The following is a 21,855-nucleotide window of genomic DNA, read 5'->3' on the forward strand; positions in this document are numbered from 1 at the left end:
TAATGGGGAAAAGATTCACTATTAAATAAATGTTGGATGAAGAAATTAAAGCTATTTATAGTCATGAAAAAATGTTTTCAATCAATATTGATTAGAGAAATGCAAATTAAATTATTCTGAAGCACTACCTCGCACCTATCAGATTGGCTTACATGACAGAAAAAAAGAAAATGATAAATGTTGGAGATGTGGGAAAACTGGAACACTAATGCATTGTTGGTGGAGTTTTAAACTGATCCAACCATTCTAGAAAGCAATTTGGAACTATGCCCAAAGGACTACAAAACTATGTATACCCTTTGACCCAGTAATACCACTACTAGGTCTATACCCACAAAGAGATTACAAAAAAGGGAGAAGAACCCACATGTACAAAAGTATTTTTAGTTGCTTTTTCTGTGGTAGCAAAAAATTGGAAAATGAGATGATACCCATCAATTGGGGAATGGCTGAACAAGTTGTGATATATGAATGTAATGGAATACTATTGTTCTGTAAGAAATGATGAGCAGGCAGATTTCAGAAAAACCTGGAAAGACTTAAGTGGACTTATGTTGAGTTAAGTGAGCAGAACCAGGAGAACATTGCACACAATAACAGCAACACTGTAAGATGATCAACTGTGATAGACTTAGCTCTTCTCATCAATACAATGATCCAAGACAATTCCAAAAGACTCATGATGGAAAATGCTCTCCACATCCAAAATAAGAACTTTGGAGTCTGAATGCAGATTGAAGCATACTATTTTCACTTTTTCTGTTGGTTTTTTTTGTTTCTTCTTTCTTGTGGTTTTTCCCTTTTGTTCTGATTCTTCTTTCACAACATGACTATTGTGGAAATATATTTAACATCATTGTACGTATATATCCTATATCAGATTTCTTTCTGTCTTGGGGAGGAGGGAGGAAAGGGAAGATGGGAGAAAAATTTAGAACTCAAAATCTTACAGAAATGAATGTTGGAAACTCTTTACATGTAATTGGAAAAAATAAAATAAAATACTATTAAAAACAAAAATAAATGTTATTCAAGAAACTGGCTAGCAGGAGGGTGAAAATAAATTGTTCCTTCTTTATAACATCTCTTGAATATGTCTCCTCTCCACTCACATAGCCACTACTTTATTGAAGGTCTTCATCACCTCTAGCCTCGACTTAATAGCCTTTTAACTGAACACCCCCCCCCCCTCAGGTTTCTCCCCATAATAATTCATCTTCAGCACAGCTTCTGAAGTGATTTTCAAAATCATAGGTCTTCCTGACTCAGCTCTCTAGCCACTGTTCCACCTAACTGCCTCTACAGGGTGACATGCTCAGACCTATGTTTTGGAAAATTACTTTGGTTTTGTAAAGAGGAGAAATGTGTTATGAGTCTGGAAAGGTAGCATTGAACCAGAGTATAAAGGCATTTTAAATGTTGAATATATATTTGACATTAGAGGAAATAGGGAGCCACTGGAGTTTCTTGAGCACTGGAAGATACATTAGACATTGGAAAGACTGGAGACAAGGAGACTGATTAGGCCTGTACTAGAGTGATTGTTGTATGAGTGGTGACTGAGCAAGGTAAGAAGAGACAACACATTCAAGTGAAGTTATAGAGATAGGAATTTTAAGATATGGCAGGTACAAAAAAGTGCAATTTAAAAAACTAATGAGGGGAAGCTAGGTGGCGCAGTGGATAGAGCACCAGCCCTGGATTCAGGAGTACCTGAGTTCAAATCTGGCCTCAGACACTTGACACTTACTAGCTGTGTGACCCTGGGCAAGTCACTTAACCCCAATTGCCTCACCAAAAAACAAAACAAACAAAAAAAACTAATGAACAAGACTACTTGATGGGGAAGAGAGGAAGGGATAATCTAACTGATTGAGAGGTAAAATAGGGAAGAAGAATTATACAACCAGAAAAAAGCAGAAGAGATAAAGGAAGAAGCAAAATTCCCCCAAAAGGGGGTTACAAATGAGGGTGAGGGGAATAGTCAGTGGGAATAAGGCCACCTTAAAAAAAAAAAAGATTAAAATCAAAGTAACTAAAGGAACACAATATTGTGTTTACAACAGAAAAGAGGGGAAAATCATAAGTTAAAAAAATAACCCTCAATGTTAGAGATAGATAAAGGAAAATACATACCTAACTCTTATCATATTAAATGTGAATGGATTAAACAATCTAATAAAACCAAAATGGGACATATCGGATAAGAAAACAAAATCCTACAATCTGTTGTTTACAAGAAACAACAAAGACATACACAAAATAAAACAGTTGAAAAAAATTTACTCTTTATCAAGTGAATCCAAAAAAGCAGGAATTGCCAGTATGCTACCTGACAAAACTAAAACAAGCATTCAAAATAGAAAAAGGGATAAACAAGGAAACTATACCAGCTGAAAGGAACCATAGGCAACAAACAAGTATCAGTAATAAACATATGCTCCAAATGCCTTAACATTGGAATAGAGAAAACATTATCTGAGCTACAAGAAGACATAAATAGTAACATACTAGTGACAGAGGGCTTCAATATCCCTCTCTCAGTTTTGCATAAATCTAACAGAAAGATAAACAAAAGGGAAAATATGGAACTAAACAAATTACTAGAGAAACTAGAGTTAAAAGACTTATGGGGGGCAGCTAGGTGGCGCAGTGGATGAAGCACTGGCCCTAGATTCAGGTGGACCTGAGTTCAAATCCAGCCTCAGACACTTGACACTAGCTGTGTGGCCTTGGGCAAATCACTTAACCCTCACTGCCCTGCAAAAAAAAAAAAGGACTTATGACATCTTTTAAATGGGACAGCAAAAGAACATGTATACATGCATACACACACACACATATATATTATATATATTTCTCAAGAACACATGGAAGATTCATAAAAATTTATGGTTACAGAGATACTGAAAACAAATTTTAAAAGGCAGAAATAGTTAATATATTCTTTACAGACCATAATCCAATAAAAATTAAAATTGGTTCAGGGATCATAATTAAAAGATACAGACCTAAATGTAGATTTAATCAAAAAAAAGTTCTAAAGGAGTTAGTCAAAGAACAAATCAAAGAAACAATTAACAATTATATAAAGGAAAACAGCAATGATGAAACAACATGCCAAAATTTCTGGGATAAATGTAAAGCAATCCTTAGGGGAGGAAAATCATATCCTTATAAACATATAATAACAAAAAAGAAAAAGAAAGGATTAATGAACTAAATGTACATTTAAAAAAATTAGAAAGCCAACAAATAAATCCAAAATACGTACAAAAGAGGGGATATTAAAATTTGAAGGGTGGGGCAGCTAGGTGGTACAGTGGATAGAGCACTGGCCCTGGAATCAGGAGGACCTGAGTTCAAATCCAGACTCAGACACTTAACACTTACTAGCTGTGTGACCCTGGGCAAGTCACTTAACCCTAATTGCCTCACCCCCAAAAAAAACATTAGAGGGAAAAAGATAAACAGGAAACAAAAAATCCCTAAAGAAAAAATAAATAAAACTAAAAGAGGATTCTTTAAAAAGACAAAAAAATTGAAAAACCTTTAGTTGTCTAAAAAGACAGAACATCAGATTAATAAAATAACAAATGAGGTGAAATCACAACAAAAAACGAGAAATAAAAAGAATAATCAGGACTTATTATGCACAATTATATGGGAACACAAGTTTTCTTGTGGGAGGAATAGCTTCAAAAACATAAAATCCCCAAACTATTAGAAGACCAAATAGAAATATAAAATAACCCAATCTCAGAAAAGGAAATAGATCTAGCTGTAAATGAAAAAAGAAAAAAACCCACAAAACTCTGGTCCTGATAGATTTAGTGAAGAATTCTATCATACTTTTAAAAAACAGATAGTACCCATACTTCACAAATTATTCTCAAGAAATTGACAAAAGAAAACACTTTACCAGAATCCTTTATGAGACAAATATAGTCCTAATCCGTAAACCAGGGAAAGGTAAAACACTATAGACAAATATCAATAATGAACATTCACTCAAGAAATTTAAACAAAACCCTATCAAACAAATTATAGTAATTTATCCAAGAAATCATTCATTATAACCAAATGGGATTTACATCAAGGATGAAAGGATGGTACAACATGAGGAAAACAATCAACATAATTAATCATATTAAAAACTAAAACACCCCAAACCACATGAACATCTTAAGAAATGCAGAAAAAACTTCCAAGAAAGTACAATGCTTTTATGCTTAAAAAAAAAACAACACACACACACACACACACACGAAGTATAGGCACTGAAGAACCTTTTTTTTTTTTTAAGTGAGGCAACTGGGGTTAAGTGACTTGCCCAGGGTCACACAGCTAGTAAGTGTTAAGTGTCTGAGGCCAGCTTTGAACTCAGGTCCTCCTGACTCCAGGGCCAGTGCTCTATCCACTGCACCACCTAGCTGCCCAGAACCTTTTTTAATATCATAAAAAGCATATATTTAAAACCAAAAGCAAGAAAAATGCACAATAGGGATACATTAGAACCTTTTCCAATAAAAACAGGAGTAAAGCAAGGCTGCTCACTTTCTCCACTATTATTTGATGTAGTTATGGAAATGTTAGCAACAGCAATAAGACAAGAAAAAAATTAAAGTATAAAAATAGGTAAAGAGGAAATAAAACTATTCCTGTTTACTGATGATATGATGATTTACCTGGAAAAATCCTAGGGAATCAGCAAGGATACTAATTGTGACAATCAATAGCTTCAGTCAAGTTTATACAAAACAAATCCTTAAAACCAATAGCATTTCTATAAAATAAATATAAAGAATAAACATTTTCTATAAAGTAAATATAAACAGCAAAAATAGAAAAGGAAAATTCTATTCCAAATAACTACAAAATACTTAAAATATCTGTGGATCAACCCCCCAAAACCAACAAAAGATTTGTATAGCTTGAATTACAAAGTGACCCTTAAAGAAATAAAGAACTTAAATAGTTGGAGGAATATTTGATACTCATGGCTAGGCCATGCCTATATAATAAAAATAACAATAATACCAAATTTAATTTATGCTTTTACTGCTTTGTCAATAAAATTATCAATAACAAGATTCATTTGGAAAACCAAAAGAGCTAGAATATCAAGGAAAATGATGAAAAAACAAAGGGACAAAGGGGGAATAGCACTTTCCAGACCTCAAACTATCTTATAAAGCAGCCATCATCAAAATCACCTGGTACTAGTTAACAAAAGATCAATGGAACAGGCTAGACAAGTGATTCAGAAACAACAGACTTTATTGGCGCCCAGTATTTGATAAAGTGGAAAATATAAATTGCTTAGGAAAAAACTCCTCCTGGCAGAAATTAGGCTTAGACCAACACCATATTCCACAATACAGTCTAAATGTATACATGACATTATTTTTAATGATTATAATATTAAAAAATTAAAAGAGAAACAGATCATAGATCTCCTATAGCTATGGGTAGGAGACATTCTTTTTTATTTAATATTATTTATTTTTAATTCATTTTGAACTTAAATACATAAAGACAAAAAAGAACATTTCCATGTACATAGTATAACATAAAAAAGGATTCACTAGAAAACCATGAATTTACATTTCACACTGTTTACTTTGAAAAGTTATATAATAAGCACTACACACCATTTTCAAGGCTACTCTACTTTCTATGGTTCCTTCTAAATTCTCCTTTTAATCTCTGCTATGCTCTTTTTATATTTTTTCTTCCTTCCCTCCCTACCCTGACTTAGAGATGGCTAACATTAAATATAAATATTATGGGGCAGCTAGGTGGCGCAGTGGATAGAGCACCAGCCCTGGAGTCAGGAGTACCTGAGTTCAAATCCGGCCTCAGACACTTAACACTTACTAGCTGTGTGACTCTGGGCAAGTATCTTAACCCCAACTGCCTCACTAAAAAAAAAAAAAAACAACCCTCCACAAATATTATATATATATGTGTATACATGTATGTGTATATACATATATGTGTGTATGTATGTGTATTTATATAGAGAGAACCATACTATACATCCATTTATCAGTTCTTTCTCTGGAGGCAGAGAACATCTTCCTTCATGGTTCCTTTGTAGTTAATTTGAATAAAATATTAAAAAAGATATAGTTGTTTAAAATTTAAAGTTTTTCTTAAACAATACTGCTGTTATTGTATACAATGTTATCTTGACAGGTGTACTCCCAGGTATTTTATACTGTATAATTATTTTATTTTTTATCATAAAAGTATTTTATTATTTTCCAGTTACATGTAAAGATAGTTTTCAACATTTGTTTTCATAAGATTTTTTAATTATCAATTTTTCTCCCTCCCTCCTTTCCCTCCCCTATCCTCAAGACAGAAAGAATTCTGATATAGGTTATATATGTACAATCACATCAAAAATATTTCTGCATTCGTCATGTTGTGAAAGAAAAATCAGAACACAAGGGAAAAATGTCAAAAAGGAAAAAAAACAACGAACAAGTAGAAACAGTATGGTTTAATCTGCATTCAGAATGCACAGTTCTTTTTTCTGGATGTGGAAAACATTTTCCATCATGAGTTCTTTGCAATTGTCTTGGAAAATTGCACTGCTGAGAAGAGCCAAGTCTATTACACTTGATCATCATACAACATTGTTGTTACTGTATGCGATGTTCTTCTGGTTCTGCTCACTTAACTCAACATCAGTCCACTTAAGTCTTTGCAGGTTTTTCTGAAATCTGCCTGATCATCATTTCTTATAGTACAATAGTATTCCATTACATTCATATACCACAACTTGTTCAGCCATTCCCCAATTGATGGACATTCCCTCAATTTCCAATTCTTTGCTACCACAAAGGGTCCTTTTCCCTTTTCTATGATCTCTTTGGGATAGAGACCTAGTAGTGGTATTACTGGGTCAAAGGGAATGAACAATCCCATAGTCTTTGGGCATAGCTCCAAATCACTTTCCAGAATGGCTGGATCAGTTCACAACTCCACCAACAATGCATTAGTGTTCCAATTTTCCCACAACTTCTCCAACATTTATCATTTTCCTTTTCTCTCATATTAGCGAATCTGATAGGTGTGAGGTAGAAACTCAGAGTTGTTTTAATTTACATTTCTCTAATCACTGGGATTTAGAGCATTATTTAATCATAAAAGTATTTTATTATTTTCTAGTCACATGTAGAGATAGTTTTCAACATTTGTTTTTATAAGATTTCTAGTTCCAAATTTTTCTCCCTCCCTCCCTAAGACAGCAAGCAGTCTCATATAGGGTTATATATGTACAATCACATTAAATATATTTCTGCATTAGTAATGTTGTGAAAGAAGAATCAGAACAAAAGGAAAAAACCTCAAAAAAACAAAAACAAAAACAAAAAATGTAGAAATAGTATGGTTCAATTTGCATCTAGATTCCACAGTTCTTTTTTCTGGATTTGGAGAGCATTTTCCATCATGAGTCCTTTGGAATTATCTTGGACCATTGAATTGTTGAGAAGAGTTAAGTCTATTAAAGTTGATCATCATACAATGTTGTTGATTACTGTGTACAAGGTTTTCCTGGTTCTGCTCATCTCACTCAGCATCAGTTTATGTAAGTCCTTCCAGGTTTCTCTAAAATCTGCCTGCTCATCATTTTTTACAGTGAAATAGCATTCCATTATATTCATATGCCAAAACTTGTTTAGCCATTCCCCAATTGATGGGTATCCCCTCAATTTTCCAATTCATTGCCACCACAAAAAGAGCAGCTATAAATATTTTTGTACATGTGGGTCCTTTTCCCTTTTTTATAATCTCTTTGGGATAAAGACCTAATAGTGGCATTGCTAGGTCAAAAGGTATGCACAATTTTATAACCCTTTGGGCATAGTTCCAAATTGCTCTCTAGAATGGTTGGATCAATTCATAGCTCCACCAACAATGCATTAGTGTTCCAATTTTTCCACAGCTTCTCCAACATTTGTTATTTTCCTTTTTTGTCATATTAACCAATCTGATAGGTGTCAGGTTTTACCTCAGAGTTTTTAAATTTGCATTTCTCTAATCAATAGTGATTTAGAGCTTTTTTTCATATAGCAATAGATAACTTTGATTTCTTCATCTGAAAACTGCCTGTTCATATCTTTTTGACCATTTTTCAATTTGGGAATGACTTTGCATTCTTACAAATTTTATTTAGTTCCCTATATATTTTAGAAATAAGGCCTTTATCAGAAACACTGGCTGTAAAAATTGTTTTCCAGCTTTCTGTTTCCCTTCTAATTTTTGCTGCATTGCTTCTGTTTGTACAAAACCTTTTTAATTATATGTAATCAAAATCATCCATTTTGCATTTCATAATATTCTCTATCTCTTGTCTGGTCATAAATTGCTCACCTCTCCATAGATCTGAGAGGTAAACCATTCATTCCTTTCCTAATTTACCTAAGGTATCACTCATTGTGTCTAAATCATGTACCCATTTTGACCTTATTTTGGTATATGGTGTAAGATGTTGGTCTATGCCTAGTTTCTGCCATACTATCTTCCTTCTACAATTATTTTAAATAGGGCATCTCTTTACTATCTATTCTTGCAGGATTTTGTTTGTGATATATAGGAATCCTGATGATTTAAGTGGGTTTCCTTTTATTCTGTTACTTTGCTAAGATTAGTGTTTCAATTAACTTATTAGTAGAGACTTTTGGGTTTTCCAGGTATATCATCATATTGTCTGTAAAAAGAGTTTTATTACCTCATTGCCCGTTCTGATTCCTTTGATCTCTTTTTCTTCTCTTTTTGTTACTGGTAAGATTTCCAACACAGTACTGAATAATATTGGTGACAATGGGCATCCTTGTTTTAATCCTGATCTTACTGGGAAAGCTATCCCCATTACAAATAATACTTACTGATGGTTTTAGGCAAATACTTCTAATCAATGTATTTATTTATCTATTTATTTATTTAGCAGAGCAATAAGGGTTTAGTGACTTGCCCAGGGTCACACAGGTAGTAAGTGTCAAATGTCTGAAGCTGGATTTGAACTTAGGTCCTCCTGAATCCAGGGCTGGAGCTATATCTGCTGGTGCCACCTAGTGGCCCTCTTATCAATTTAAGGAAAAATCCATTTATACCTATACTTTCAAGTGTTTTGTTTTGTTTTTTTAGTGAGGCAATTGGGGTTAAGTGACTTGCCCAGGGTCACACAGCTAGTAAGTGTTAAGTGTCTGAGGCCGGATTTGAACTCAGGTACTCCTGATTCCAGGGCCGGTGCTCTATCCACTGCGCCACCTAGCTGCCCCTCAAGTGTTTTTAATAAGAATGTGTATTGTACTTTATCAAAAGCTTTTTCTGCATCTACTAATATATCATTTTTGTTTCTTTTATTATTACTATAATCAATTATATTAATATTAATAGTTTTCCTTATGTTAAATCATCCCTTCATTCCTGGTATAAATCCTACCCAGTCACAATGTACCATCTTCATAATATATTGTTGCATTTTATTTTGCTAGCATTTTATTTAGGATTTTTGTGTCCATATCAATTGGTAAAATTGGTCTATAATTTTCTTTCTCTGTTTTTACTGTTCCAGCTTTAGGTTTCAATATCATATTTGTTTTATAAAAGGAGTTTGGTAGAACTTCTCCTTTGTCTAGTATTTCCAATAATGTATTTAATATTGGAATTAGTTGTTCTTTAAATATTTGGTAGAATTCACTTATAAAACTGTCTGGTCCTAGTTAAGAAACTAATTTATGGCCTGTTCGATTTCTTTTTTCTAAAATACCTTTATTTAGAGAGTCTATTTCCTCTTCTGTTAAACTAGGCAGTTTAATATTTTTGTGAATATTCTTTCTTTTCACTTAAATAGTTAAATCTATTGACATATACTTGGGCATGATAACACCTTATAATTGCTTTTATTTCATCTTCACTACTAGTCATATATTCACCCTTTTTATTTTTAATACTAGCGATTTGGTTTCTTCTCTTTTTTAAACCATATTAACCAATGGTTTATCTATTTTATTGTTTTTTTTCATAAAACCAACTCATATTAATTCAATAGTTTTCTTACTCGTTTTTATTAATCTCATTTAATTTTAAGATTTCCAATTTAGTGTTTAATTGGGGATCTTAAAATTTGTTCTTTTTGTAATTTTTTTTTAAATTGCATACCCACTTCATTGGTCAGTTCCTTCTCTAATTTACTGATATAAGCATTTAGAGACAAAAATTTTCCTCTGATTACTGCTTTTGCTGTATCCTATGGGTTTTCATATATTGTGTCATTATTGTAATTCTCTTTAATGAAATTATTGTTTCTATGATTTATTCTTTAACCCACTCATTCTTTAAAATTAGGTTATTAGTCTCCAATTAGTTTTTACTCTGTGTTTCCATGGTCCCTTATTAAATATAATTTTTACTGCATTGTGATCTAAAACACATTGCAATATATCGAATATTTCTGCTTTCCTCTACTTAACTATAAAATTTGTATAACATAATATATGGTCAATCCTGATAAATGTAACAGGTATGCTGAGAAAAAGATATATTCCTTTCTATTCCCATTCAATTCTCTAAAGATAACTATCATATCTAGCTTATCTAAAATTCTATTCACTTCTTTGACTTCTTTCTAATTTATATTTTGGTGAGATTTATCTAATTTTGAGAGGTGAAGATTAAAATCCCTCACTTTTATAGTATTATTATCTATTTCCACTATAATTCATTTAACTTTTTCTTAAAAATTTAGATGCTATATTACTTGGTACATATAGGTTTAGTATTGATATTGCCTTAGTGTCTATGGTATCTTTTATAATAATGTAGTTTTCTTGTTTATCTCTTTTAATTAAATCTATTTTAGCTTTAACTTCATCTGAGATCATGATTGCTATTATCCCTGCTTTTTTTTAATCCCTGCTTTTTTTGCATCAGCTTAAGAATAATAATTCTACTCCAGCCCTTTATTTTAACTCTTTGTGTATCTCTCACTTTTAAATGCATTTCTTGTAAACAATATATTGTCAGATTCTGATTTTTAATCCACTTTTCTATTCATTTCTGTTTTATGGGTAAGTTCATCCCATTTGCATTCAAAGTTATAATTACTATTTGTGTATTTCCCTCCATCCTATTTTTCCAGAGACACATATTCTTAACCAAATAAGAGAAAGAGACAATTACAAAAGATTAAATATTTAACTTTGGTTACAACCCTGAAGTTTCACCTCACACCCTGCAAACTGGCAAAAAATGATGAAAATGGAAACAGTGTTGGGGTGGGGAGGGGGCAAGTTCTAGACAGTCAAACTAATACATTGTTGGTAGAACTGTGAAATGGCATAACCATTTTAGAAAGCAATTATGCAAATAAAATGAAAAAATGCCTATACTCTTTGAACCAAAGAATCCATGACTGTGCTCATATCCCAAGAAAGTCATTCATAAGAAGAAAGTTCCAATATACTTGAATACATTTATAGCAGCACTTTTTGTGATAGACAATAATTGGAATCTAAATAGAATCCCATCTATTGTAGAATGGCTAAATAAATTATGGTACATGAATGTAATGGAATATTACTCTCCTATAAGAAATGATGTGTGTGATAAATACAGAGAAGTATGGAAAAATCTACATGAACTGATGCAGAATGAATTAAGCAGAGACAAAAAATAATATACAAATATACAAAAAGTAATATACATAGCAAGCAACTACAGTGTAAATGGAAATAATGATACACTAAAAAAATCAAAAGTAAATGTGACAAAATTATAAAGATCAAATGAGACTCAAATGAAGATAAGATATACCTCCAAACTACACCTTTTTCAAGCTGAAGAGTACACAGGAATTACACATTGCACATGTTTTCAGACTGCTGCAACATATCAATCAATTATACTGACTTTTTTGTCCTCTCTAAAAAATATTGTCAGATGGAATGGCCTTTTAGAAGGGAAGTGGGGGGGGGGGTGCAGCTAGATGGTGCAGTGGATAAAGAACCAGCCCTGGATTCAGGAGGACCTGAGTTCAAATCTGACCTCAGATACTTGACACTTACTAGCTGTGTGACCCTGGGCGAGTCATTTAACCCCCATTGCCCCACCAAAAAAAAAGGAAGGGGAAGGAGGAGCCATACTTGAGATAACTAAGGTTATATTATGATGAACCAGAAAGTGTCCACAAAAACTTTATTTTATTTTTAAATTTTTATTTATTTATTTAGAATTTTCCCAAAATTACATGTAAAAACAAATTTTCACATCAATTTTCTGAATTCTCTTCCTCCCACCCTTTCCACTCCCTCCCTAAGAATTCAAGCAATTCAATATAAGTTATACATGCAAAACATCTCCATACATAGTCAGGTTGTGAAAGAAAACAGACAAAATAACTTTAGAAAGAGAAACTAACAAAAAAATTTACTTCAATCTGTATTCAGATACCATCAGTTCTTTCTCTGTAGATGGACTGCTTTTTTTTATAAGTCCTTCTGATAGCATCCTGCTTATCATTTCTTTCACAGTTACTATGGCTAACTGTATTACCCTCCATCCTATTCTGTTCCCTTGATATTTACTCTATTTTCTATCTTCTTTCACCGTATTCCTCCTCAAAAATGTTTTGCTTCTTACTGCTCCCTCCCCCAATCTGCTCTCCCTTCCTTACCCCTTATCCTCTTCCCCTCCCACTTTCCTGCAGGGCAAGGTATATTACTATACCCACTTTAGTGTGTATGTTATTCCCTCTTTGAGACAATTCTGATGAGAGTAAGGCTCAGTCACTCCCCAGCTCCTTCCCCATCTTCCCCTCTACTCCATAAGCTTTTTCTTGCTTCTTTTATGTGGGCTACTTTACCCCATTCCATCTCTCCCTTTCCCTTTATCCAAGTGCATTCCTCTCACCCCTTAATTTAAAAAATCATCATGGGGCAGTTAGGTGACACAGTGGACAAAGTACCAGTCCTGGACCCAGGAGACCCTGAGCACAAATCCAGTCCAGACATAAGCCACTCCATCTTGACTGCCCCTCAAAAAAAATGACAAACAAAAAATAAAAGCTTTACAAATATCATCCCTTCATATTCAATTCACACCTGTGCCCTTTATCTAAGTATATCCCTTTCAGCTGCCCTAATACTGAGAAAGTTTTTTATGATCTAGCAGTATCGTCATCTTCCCATGTAGGAATGTAAACAGTTTAAACCTTTAACATCCCTCTTGATTTCTTTTTCCTGGTTTCTCTAGGGTCTTGTATTTGAAAGTCAAATTTTCTATTTAGTTCAGGTCTTTTCATCATGAATGCCTGAAAGTCCTCTTTTTCATTAAAACCCCACTATTTCCCCTGAAAGATTATACACAGCTTTTCTGAGTAGGTGATTCTTGGTTGTAATCTCAGTTCCTTTGCCCTCTGGAATATCATATTCCAAGCCCTCTGATCCTTTAATGTAGAAGCTGGTAGATCTTGTGTTATCCTGACTGTGGCTCCATAGTACTTAAATTGTTTCTTTCTGGCTACTTGCAATATTTTCTACTTGACCTGAGTGCTCTGGAATTTCACTATATTATTCCTGGAAGTTTCCATTTTGGGATCTCTTTCAGGAGGTGATCAGTGGATTCTTTCAATTTCTATTTTACTTCTGCTTCTAGAATATCAGGACAATTTTCCCTGAAAATTTCTTGGAAGATGATATCTAGGCTCTTTTTTGGTCATAGCTTTCAGGTAATCCAATAATTTTCAAATTATCTCTCCTGGATCTATTTTCCAGGTCAGTTGTTTTTCCAATGAGATATTTCACATTGCCTTCTATTTTTTCATTCTTTTGGTTTTGCTTTATTGTGTCTTGATTTCTCATAAAGTCATTCACTTTCACTTACTCAATCCTAATTTTTAAGGAATTATTTTCTTCTGAGAGCTTTTGTACCTCCTTTGTCATTTGGCCAATTTGGCCATTGAAGCTGTTGACTTTTTTTTTCATGATTTTCTTGCATCACTCTCATTTCTCTTTCTATTTTTTCCTTTACCTTTCTTTATTTTCAAAGTCCATTTTGAGCACTTCTATGGCCTGAGACCAACTCATATTTTTCTTGGAAGCTTTGGATGTAGGAGCTTTGTCATTGTTATCTTCTTCTGAGGTTATATTTTGATCTTCCTTGTCTGTGGAGAACCCAGAGGACTGTCACCCCTCTGACTGAGTTCCCCCTCCCCAGACTCAGGCCATAGTCACTGAAGCAGCAAGAGTTTCCTGGGAGAGTTTTGTGGTTAAAGCTTGAATTCCAGTGACAATGTCTGGCCAGTCTCCTGGGGTCTGAGGAGTTAGTTGTGCAAATCTCGACTTGTTAAGGCCTGGAACAAGTTTTGTCATGCTAAGGCTGAAAGGTTGAAAAATATCCTTATTCTCTAGAATTATTCTTGCGGAGATTTTATTTGATTTCTTTGTGGTTTTTTGCTTTAAATACTGAACTATCCTAATAATAAACGGCACACACAGTTATTCACTCACAAGGTGGTGCTGATGTGTCAATTAATCGTCTCCGATTCTCAACCCCCATCAGCCTGAACCCCGACTCCAAAGCTTGTCACCACAGAAACTTTCTAGAATTTTTTTCTGTTTGCTCATTTTCCCAGACTATTTCTTTCTTTCTTTCTTTTTTTTTTTTTTTGCAGGGCAATGAGGGTCAAGTGACTTGCCTAGGGTCATACAACTAGTAAGTGTCAAGTGTCTGAGGCTGGATTTGAACTCAGGTCCTCCTGAATCCAGGGCCAATGTTTTATCCACTGCACCACCTAGCTGCCCCCTCCCAGACTATTTCTTGACTTTTAACTCTTTTTTAAAGTTGGGAACTGTTTCCAGGGTAGAGGGCACACTGTCCCAAGCTTCATGGGGTTTGAGCAGCTGTTTTCAGAGATACTTCTAGGAATTTATAAGTCCTTAGTTCTTTCAAGGTGGTATGAGTTAAGGAGAGGTATGTTCACCACTCTCCTGGCCTGTGCCAGCAAGCAAACACAGGCCTACCTCTGTGCCTCGGAACCCAGAATAGACTCTTGCTCCACTGTGGCTGCAAACTCTGGTGTGCTTGTGCTCCTCCCCCACCCAGGACCACCACCCAAGACTGTGACCTGGATGCAAGCATGGGCAAAAACAGAGTCCTGCCTCAACGCCAGTAAAGAGAACCCTGTAATCTCTCTCTGGCCAACTACTTGACCCCCTTACCTATCCATGGGCTCAATTCCAGAAGTAGCTGCTGCTGCAGCTGATTCAGAGGCTCCTGAGGCCTGGTTCACTGGGGCTGGGTCTGTTGCTGGGGTGGGATCTGCACTGGCATGGCCTGCACAGGGCTGCACTCCACTCTCACACCCATTCAACAGACCTTTCCTGCTGACCTTCTAAGTTGTCTTTGTTGTTGTTTTTGTTTTTGTGAGGCAATGGGGGTTAAGTGACTTGCCCAGGGTCACACAGCTAGTAAGTGTCAAGTGTCTGAGGCCAGATTTGAACTCAGGTACTCCTGAATTCAGGGCCGGTGCTTTATCCACTGCGCCACCCAGCCGCCCCCTCTAAGTTGTCTTTGACTGAAAAATGATTTCATCCTGTCCTTTTGTGGGTTCTACTGCTTCAGGAATTATCTTATGGCATCATTTGAAGTTATTTGGAGAGGTCTTGAGGAAAGTTCAGGCAAGTCACTGCCTTTCCTCCACCATCTTGACTCTACCTCCTCAATCTGGGTTTTAATTTTTTAATAAATTATATTACTTATTATGGAATATATGGTTTATCAATCTGTACAAAACAGTAGCAAGCAAAAGATTCTCCATCCAGCACTAAGCTCTATGGAGAAACAAAGACACTTTTGTTTTTGTCTTTGTGTCTCTAAGACCAAGCACAATCCCTGGCACATGGTAGGTGCTTGATAAATCAGTTGATTCCTCTCTTTCTCTCAATTTGATGGCCTCTCATTGACAAAGACAGTCACTTGCCACCTTATAAAATCAACCTTTTAAAATAATGATGAAAATATAGTTATGATTTTGAAAAGGAAATCTTACCTCTTCTAATTCTCTTTCTATTTGAGTTTTCCTCCTTTGGAACTGCTTTATTGTTTTCAGTTCTATCTGAATTAATCCAATTTCTTTGGTTTTCTGATTGTATTGCCCCTCCAACTCATTAATTTTTAAAGCATAGCGTTCTTGCTGTAAATAAGAAATTAAGAAAAGATTAATGTAAAGTGTTAGTGTTTAGTATTAAGAAAGATCAGTGGATTTCACTCTTTCTTGATATATTCAATTATCATTATGCATATTGTTTCATATTATATTATACTGTAATAGAGTGATACACTCAAGGGTTATAGAAACATTTAGGGTTATTTTTTCCTGTTTTTAAGAAGACATATTTCTTTGCTCTCTCATAGTTCATGTCTATTTTTTCTAGCTTTTCTTTTATTTTGCTTCTAGCTGACAATTGTTTATTTTTGCCTTTTTCACCATACTCTGAATCTCCTTTTTTTACTTCTTATCTGTTACAAGGTCATAGACCAGATAAGACTTATTAGAATTCTGTGTAGAATAAGAAAGGGCAGCTAGGTGGCACTGCGGATAGAGCACTGGACTTGAAATCAGGAAGACTCGTCTTTATGACCTCAAATTTGATCCTGGTCAAGTCACTTCACCCTGTTTGCCTCAGTTCCTCATCTGTAAAATGAGCAGGAGAAGGAAATGGCAAACCAACCTAGGATCTCTGCCAAGAAAATCTGAAATGGGATCACATAGAGTCTGAAACAACTCAACAACAAGAAAGTAGCATAACAGTCATAGGACTGTAGACTTAGACATAGGTTGTAGAGTTCGTCTAGCCCAATGTTCTCATTTTACATATTAGAAAACTGAGGCCCCAAGACGTTAAACGACTGCTAAAGTCACACAGATAAAAAGTAGCAGAGCATGGATTTAAAAGTAAACCCTTTGGGGGGTGGCTAGGTGGCGTAGTGGATAGAGCACCGGCCCTGGATTCAGGAGTACCTGAGTTCAAATCCGGCCTCAGACACTTTACACTTACTAGCTGTGTGACCCTGGGCAAGTCACTTAACCCCCATTGCCCCGCAAAAAAAAAAAAAAAAAAGTAAACCCTTTTATCCAAAGGTCTCTTTCCACTGACACACACTGTCTCCTTCTAAATGAAGGCTTTCTGAATACATAAAATACATGGATTTGACTTAATGTTTAGCCTTTGTTACAGTTCTTTAGGTTGTTCCATGACCTCTTTGGGTTTTTTTACTACTTCAGGTTCTCAACTGTGCTCTGGACTATGGAGACTATCAGAAGCATTACTATTAGAAGTAGTGTCTCTGTGTACACATTACTCACCAGGATTTCCTTATCAACCTCGGATTTGTCTTTTGCCTCTAATAACTGTTGTCTCAGTTTTTCAATCTATATTAAAACAGAAGAGAAGAATTATGAAAGTGAAGAAAGTACTCTGTACTGTACTCCTACCAAGTAGCCTAACCTTCAAGTGCAAATAAAGACACTAACGTCACTGGAAGAGGACCAAAAAAAGTCTCACTTCAAAGAAGCCAACTGGGTTTTCTTATCTGTTTCCACATTCAGTCTATTCCATTATCTTGCTTTGGTTGAAGTATATGATTCAGTCTTCCAAATATATTTGTCTTCCCAATTATTTGGAAAAGGATCAGCATTTTAGTAGGTATTTTTCTGATAAAGGTCTCATTTCCAAGATATATAAGAAATTGATTCAAATTTGTAAGAATAAGAGCCTTTTTCTCAATTGACAAATGGTCAAAGGATAAAAAAAAGGTAGATATCCAAGCTATTCAACAGTGTTATTTTTTTAAATCACTAATAATCAGAGAAATTCAAATTAAAGCAGTTCTGCCCACATCCGTCAAATGATCAAAACCAGAAAATAACAAATATTATGAGGGCTAATTGAAGGTAAAAAACGACCTTTCCTGATGATTCAGTTATCACTAAGAACATTATTTTATATTTTACTACACAGAAATGTTAGAAACATGGCTAAGAGCTCAAATAGTGTTGGGCAGCTCAAGTGTTGTTAGCAGCTCGCAGCTCAAAGAATCCAAAGAGCCAGCAGAATGTGGTTGAAGGCGTCTTTATTCAAATTCGAAGATGGGCACTCTTCTGAATGTGCCAGAAAGTGTACTGAAGTGAAGTCCTTCTCGATCAACCACATTACAGCTCCCATTTGCATACAGCATTATAAAAACAACTAATTACAGCATATAGTACCAACCTCCCATTTATGGTAACTGTAAAGACCAATCAGATTATATCAGTTGACCAATCAGACTGCCCCATTAACAACTAATCAGATTGTGACATTAGGCCTTAACCTTATTCTGGGCAAGAATGTCACCATTCCTCACTAGAACAGTGCTGTGTTAACATACATAACCATAGCTTGTCAAGAAACAAAACTTAAATTGGGGTTTGAAGAACAGAGTCACGTGGGAATCACCTCAGGCGCCTCAAAGTGACCTCCCAGTTCAGCTCAGTTCCCACACAGTTCAGGCCCTATTCCAGGCCCTGCTTGAGCCTAAGTCCGAGGGCCTTGGCTCCTCAGAGCCTTGTGTGCTGGGCAGCCCCCTGCTGGGAGGTTCAGGCAATAAAGTTGTGGGGTTTGAAACCAAACCCACTCTCTATCTTTAGGGCTCTGAGAAGAGTCCAAATATGGTCTTTTCTCTCAGTAATACAATGATATACTCAAGGATTACAGAAATATTTAAGTTTTTTCTTCTATACTTAAAGGAGACATATTTCTTTGTTCTCATAGTTCATACTGAACTCTTAGAAGCTAATTTTTGGGAAATGTCTTCTAATTGTCTCTGGATTATTTAAAAGATGTTTCTAGGATATACAATGGAACCACCAATAAGACTAGAGAAAAGTTAATCATTGATGAATACACTACACTTTTTCTTTCTAGTCTTTGCTTCTTCTGTATTCATAGAAATCTTTGTAGGAAAAGTTGGAACATCTGCTAGATAAAGATGTTTATGTTTCTAAGGCTATTGATACAGAAAAAAATGGGAATTTGGCTGGTAGTGATAGGTTAAACTAATACCCAATTATTATTGGTAAATGAATACAAATAAAGTTTTGTAGGGCACAGCATTGGCAAGAATTTCAGAAATTATTGTATAGCTGATCTAAAATGTCACTTTACAATCAAATGGTACAAGTTCTGTGTTTCTTTGGAGATGTCCTGTATAGTCATATTGTACATATTGTGGTTGCTAACTAAGTAAATAATTTATCAGTATTTAATCTCAGTTTTATAATTCTCCTAAACTTCTTTACCTCTACTAAGACTTTTAAAATAAATTGACTTTACCAAAGATAGGAATTGGCTGAGGAAAGTGAACCACTCAGGCACCAAAAAAGGCTTCTTTTCCCAAAATTCGACAAAAATGTTGAGCTGGTTAATATTTATCCCTACATTTCAAGGTGTTTTTAGAATTTAGGATCTTGCCCCCCAAAACATCAAAAAATGCCCTCAAAAGTGCAGAACTGAGACTTGATTTTTTTTATTTTGAGAGCTCTTACTCTAGCTTTTGCAAAACATAAATGTACATTGACAAATTATATAAACAGAGTAAGAATGACAGGACCCAAACTTGTAGTTTATATTTCAAAATAAAGAATCTTAAAGGATTTCTTAATTTCACCAGCCAGAGTGGAGTGGAGATGGCTGTTGTATTAAAAATTCAGGTAAAATTACAATAAAAATTGAGCATTTTCTGGGGGCAGCTAGGTGATGCAGTGGATAGAGCACCGGCTCTGGATTCAGGAAGACCTGAGTTCAAATCCGGCCTCAGACACTTAAACACTTACTAGCTGTGTGACCCTGGGCAAGTCACTTAACCCCAATTTCCTCATCCCCCCCCAAAAAAATTGAGCATTTTCATAATTTGTCACTGTGAAATATCCAGTAAGTGCTTATGGCATAATGAAAAGGGAAGAAAGCCCCAACAACTTAGATCAGGAAAAGGCTATCTAGTAAATGGCATTTGAGCTCTGTTTGAACATCCAATGAGGAGCTCTTCAGCAAATGCAAGTTAGTCCACCAGCAATACTACTATATACATTCAGTAAGATTAGATTCAAGAAGTTTTCTACCTACCAAAAGGTCTTTTTCTGTATCTTGCCTCTTTATGTAGCTTAATACGGCCATTGTATCTTTCTCCATTTTGTACTGCTGCCTCTTCAAGTCCTCATTACATTGTGCCAGTCTCCGAACAGCCTCACGATACCCATCCCTTGATATTTCTGAGACTTCCAATCTGGCCTCCCAAAGGGCAGCATTAGCCCTGGCTCTCTCTAATTCCGTCTCATCCCTTTTTGACAGCCTCCTGAATAACAATAGTATTTTAATAATTAGTATATTTTCCTCTGCAGGGCATAATTATTTAAAAACAATCTCACTTGACAAGTATAATCCACTAACATCTAGGTTAAATATCTAAAAGCTCAAAAAATTCACAGGTCATTAGATTTTGAAAATGTCTTTTAAAAAAAAACACATGTATTCACAGAGAGGGAAAAATTAAAGAAACAAGTAAGATTTATTTCTAGAATAAAAGAATTAAAAGGGAAAGCCTCTGGTCCCACTACCCTTTCTCATACTAGCACCTAGTCAGCCATTTCGCAGATTCCCTTGTATACCCTAGGATCCCTTGCCCCCTTCATTTTTCATCTTCCCCATCCTCCTAATTCATAACCCTACACAGGTCCCTGTAACTATTTTCTTTTTTTTTTTTTTTTTGACTGAGGAAATTGGGGTTAAGTGACTTGCCCAGGGTCACACAGCTAGTAAGTGTTAAGTGTCTGAGGCCGGATTTGAACTCAGGTCCTCCTGAATCCAGGGCCGGTACTCTATCCACTGCGCCACCTAGCTGCCCCCCTGTAACTATTTTCTACAATCCCAATTCAGGATTTCTGGAGAAAGTTTAAAAAAAAAAGGCCAGCCAGCTGATTCGACTACAAATTCATTCTAAGCCAGGCATTCTTCTTCTTCTTTTTTTTTTTTTTTTTTGGTGAGGCAATTGGGGTTAAGTGACTTGCCCAGGGTCACACAGCTAGGAAGTGTCAAATGTTTGAGGCTGGATTTGAATTCAGGTCCTCCTGAATCCATGGCCGGTGCTTTAACCACTGTGCCACCTAGCTGCCCCCAAGCCAGGCATTCTTAAGGTTCTTAAGGGTCATGAATCTCTGGCAACCTGGTGAAACCCATGGAACTCTTCCCAGAATAATGTTTTTATTATTTGGAGCAGCTGAGTGGCAGAGAGGATAGAATGTTGGGCCTGGAGTCAGGAAGACATGAGTCCAAATCCAGCCTCAGACACGTAGCTGTATGCCTCTGGTCAAGTTTCTTTCATCTTTAAAATGGGCACAAATAATAATAGCACTCACATCCCAGGATTGTTATGAGGACCAAATGAGTTAAAAATTGGGTTTTTTAAAAATAAAAAGTGTCTGGCATATAGTAAGTGCTATATAAATGTCAGCTATTATTATTATTATTAAATGCAAAAAATAAAATATATAAGATTACAAAGGAAAACTATTATGTATATGACAATTACTAGCTGTGTGACCCTGAGCAAGTCACTTAACACTCACTACCCTGCAAAAAAAAAAAGGAAAAGAAAGAACAGCTAGACCAACCTTTGAGAGAGGTGGCCCCCAAATAAGCTAATGTTTGACAAATAGAGAGGGAAAGGAGAAAATGTTTTCCAAACCATTGAATTTGCAAACCCTGTCTGTGTTTCATCTGGGATTCACTCAACATTGAGGTG

General features: G+C 35.3%; 1 protein-coding gene across 2 annotated transcripts in view; it reads right to left on the reverse strand.

Moving 5' to 3' along the window:
- The window catches only part of BBOF1 (basal body orientation factor 1), a 74,575-nt gene that overhangs the window by 45,407 nt on the left and 7,313 nt on the right, over positions 1 to 21,855 (reverse strand). For both annotated transcript variants that reach the window (XM_043983992.1, XM_043983991.1), the window contains exons 2-4: positions 20,181 to 20,409; positions 17,384 to 17,449; positions 16,067 to 16,210 (exon numbers count right to left, since the gene is read on the reverse strand). In XM_043983992.1, the coding sequence (XP_043839927.1) occupies positions 16,067 to 16,210; positions 17,384 to 17,449; positions 20,181 to 20,409 (439 nt within the window). The remainder of the gene's footprint in view (positions 1 to 16,066; positions 16,211 to 17,383; positions 17,450 to 20,180; positions 20,410 to 21,855) is intronic.

The sequence above is a fragment of the Dromiciops gliroides genome, chromosome 2 (assembly GCF_019393635.1).
Source record: "Dromiciops gliroides isolate mDroGli1 chromosome 2, mDroGli1.pri, whole genome shotgun sequence".
In the NCBI taxonomy this organism is placed as follows: domain Eukaryota; kingdom Metazoa; phylum Chordata; class Mammalia; order Microbiotheria; family Microbiotheriidae; genus Dromiciops; species Dromiciops gliroides.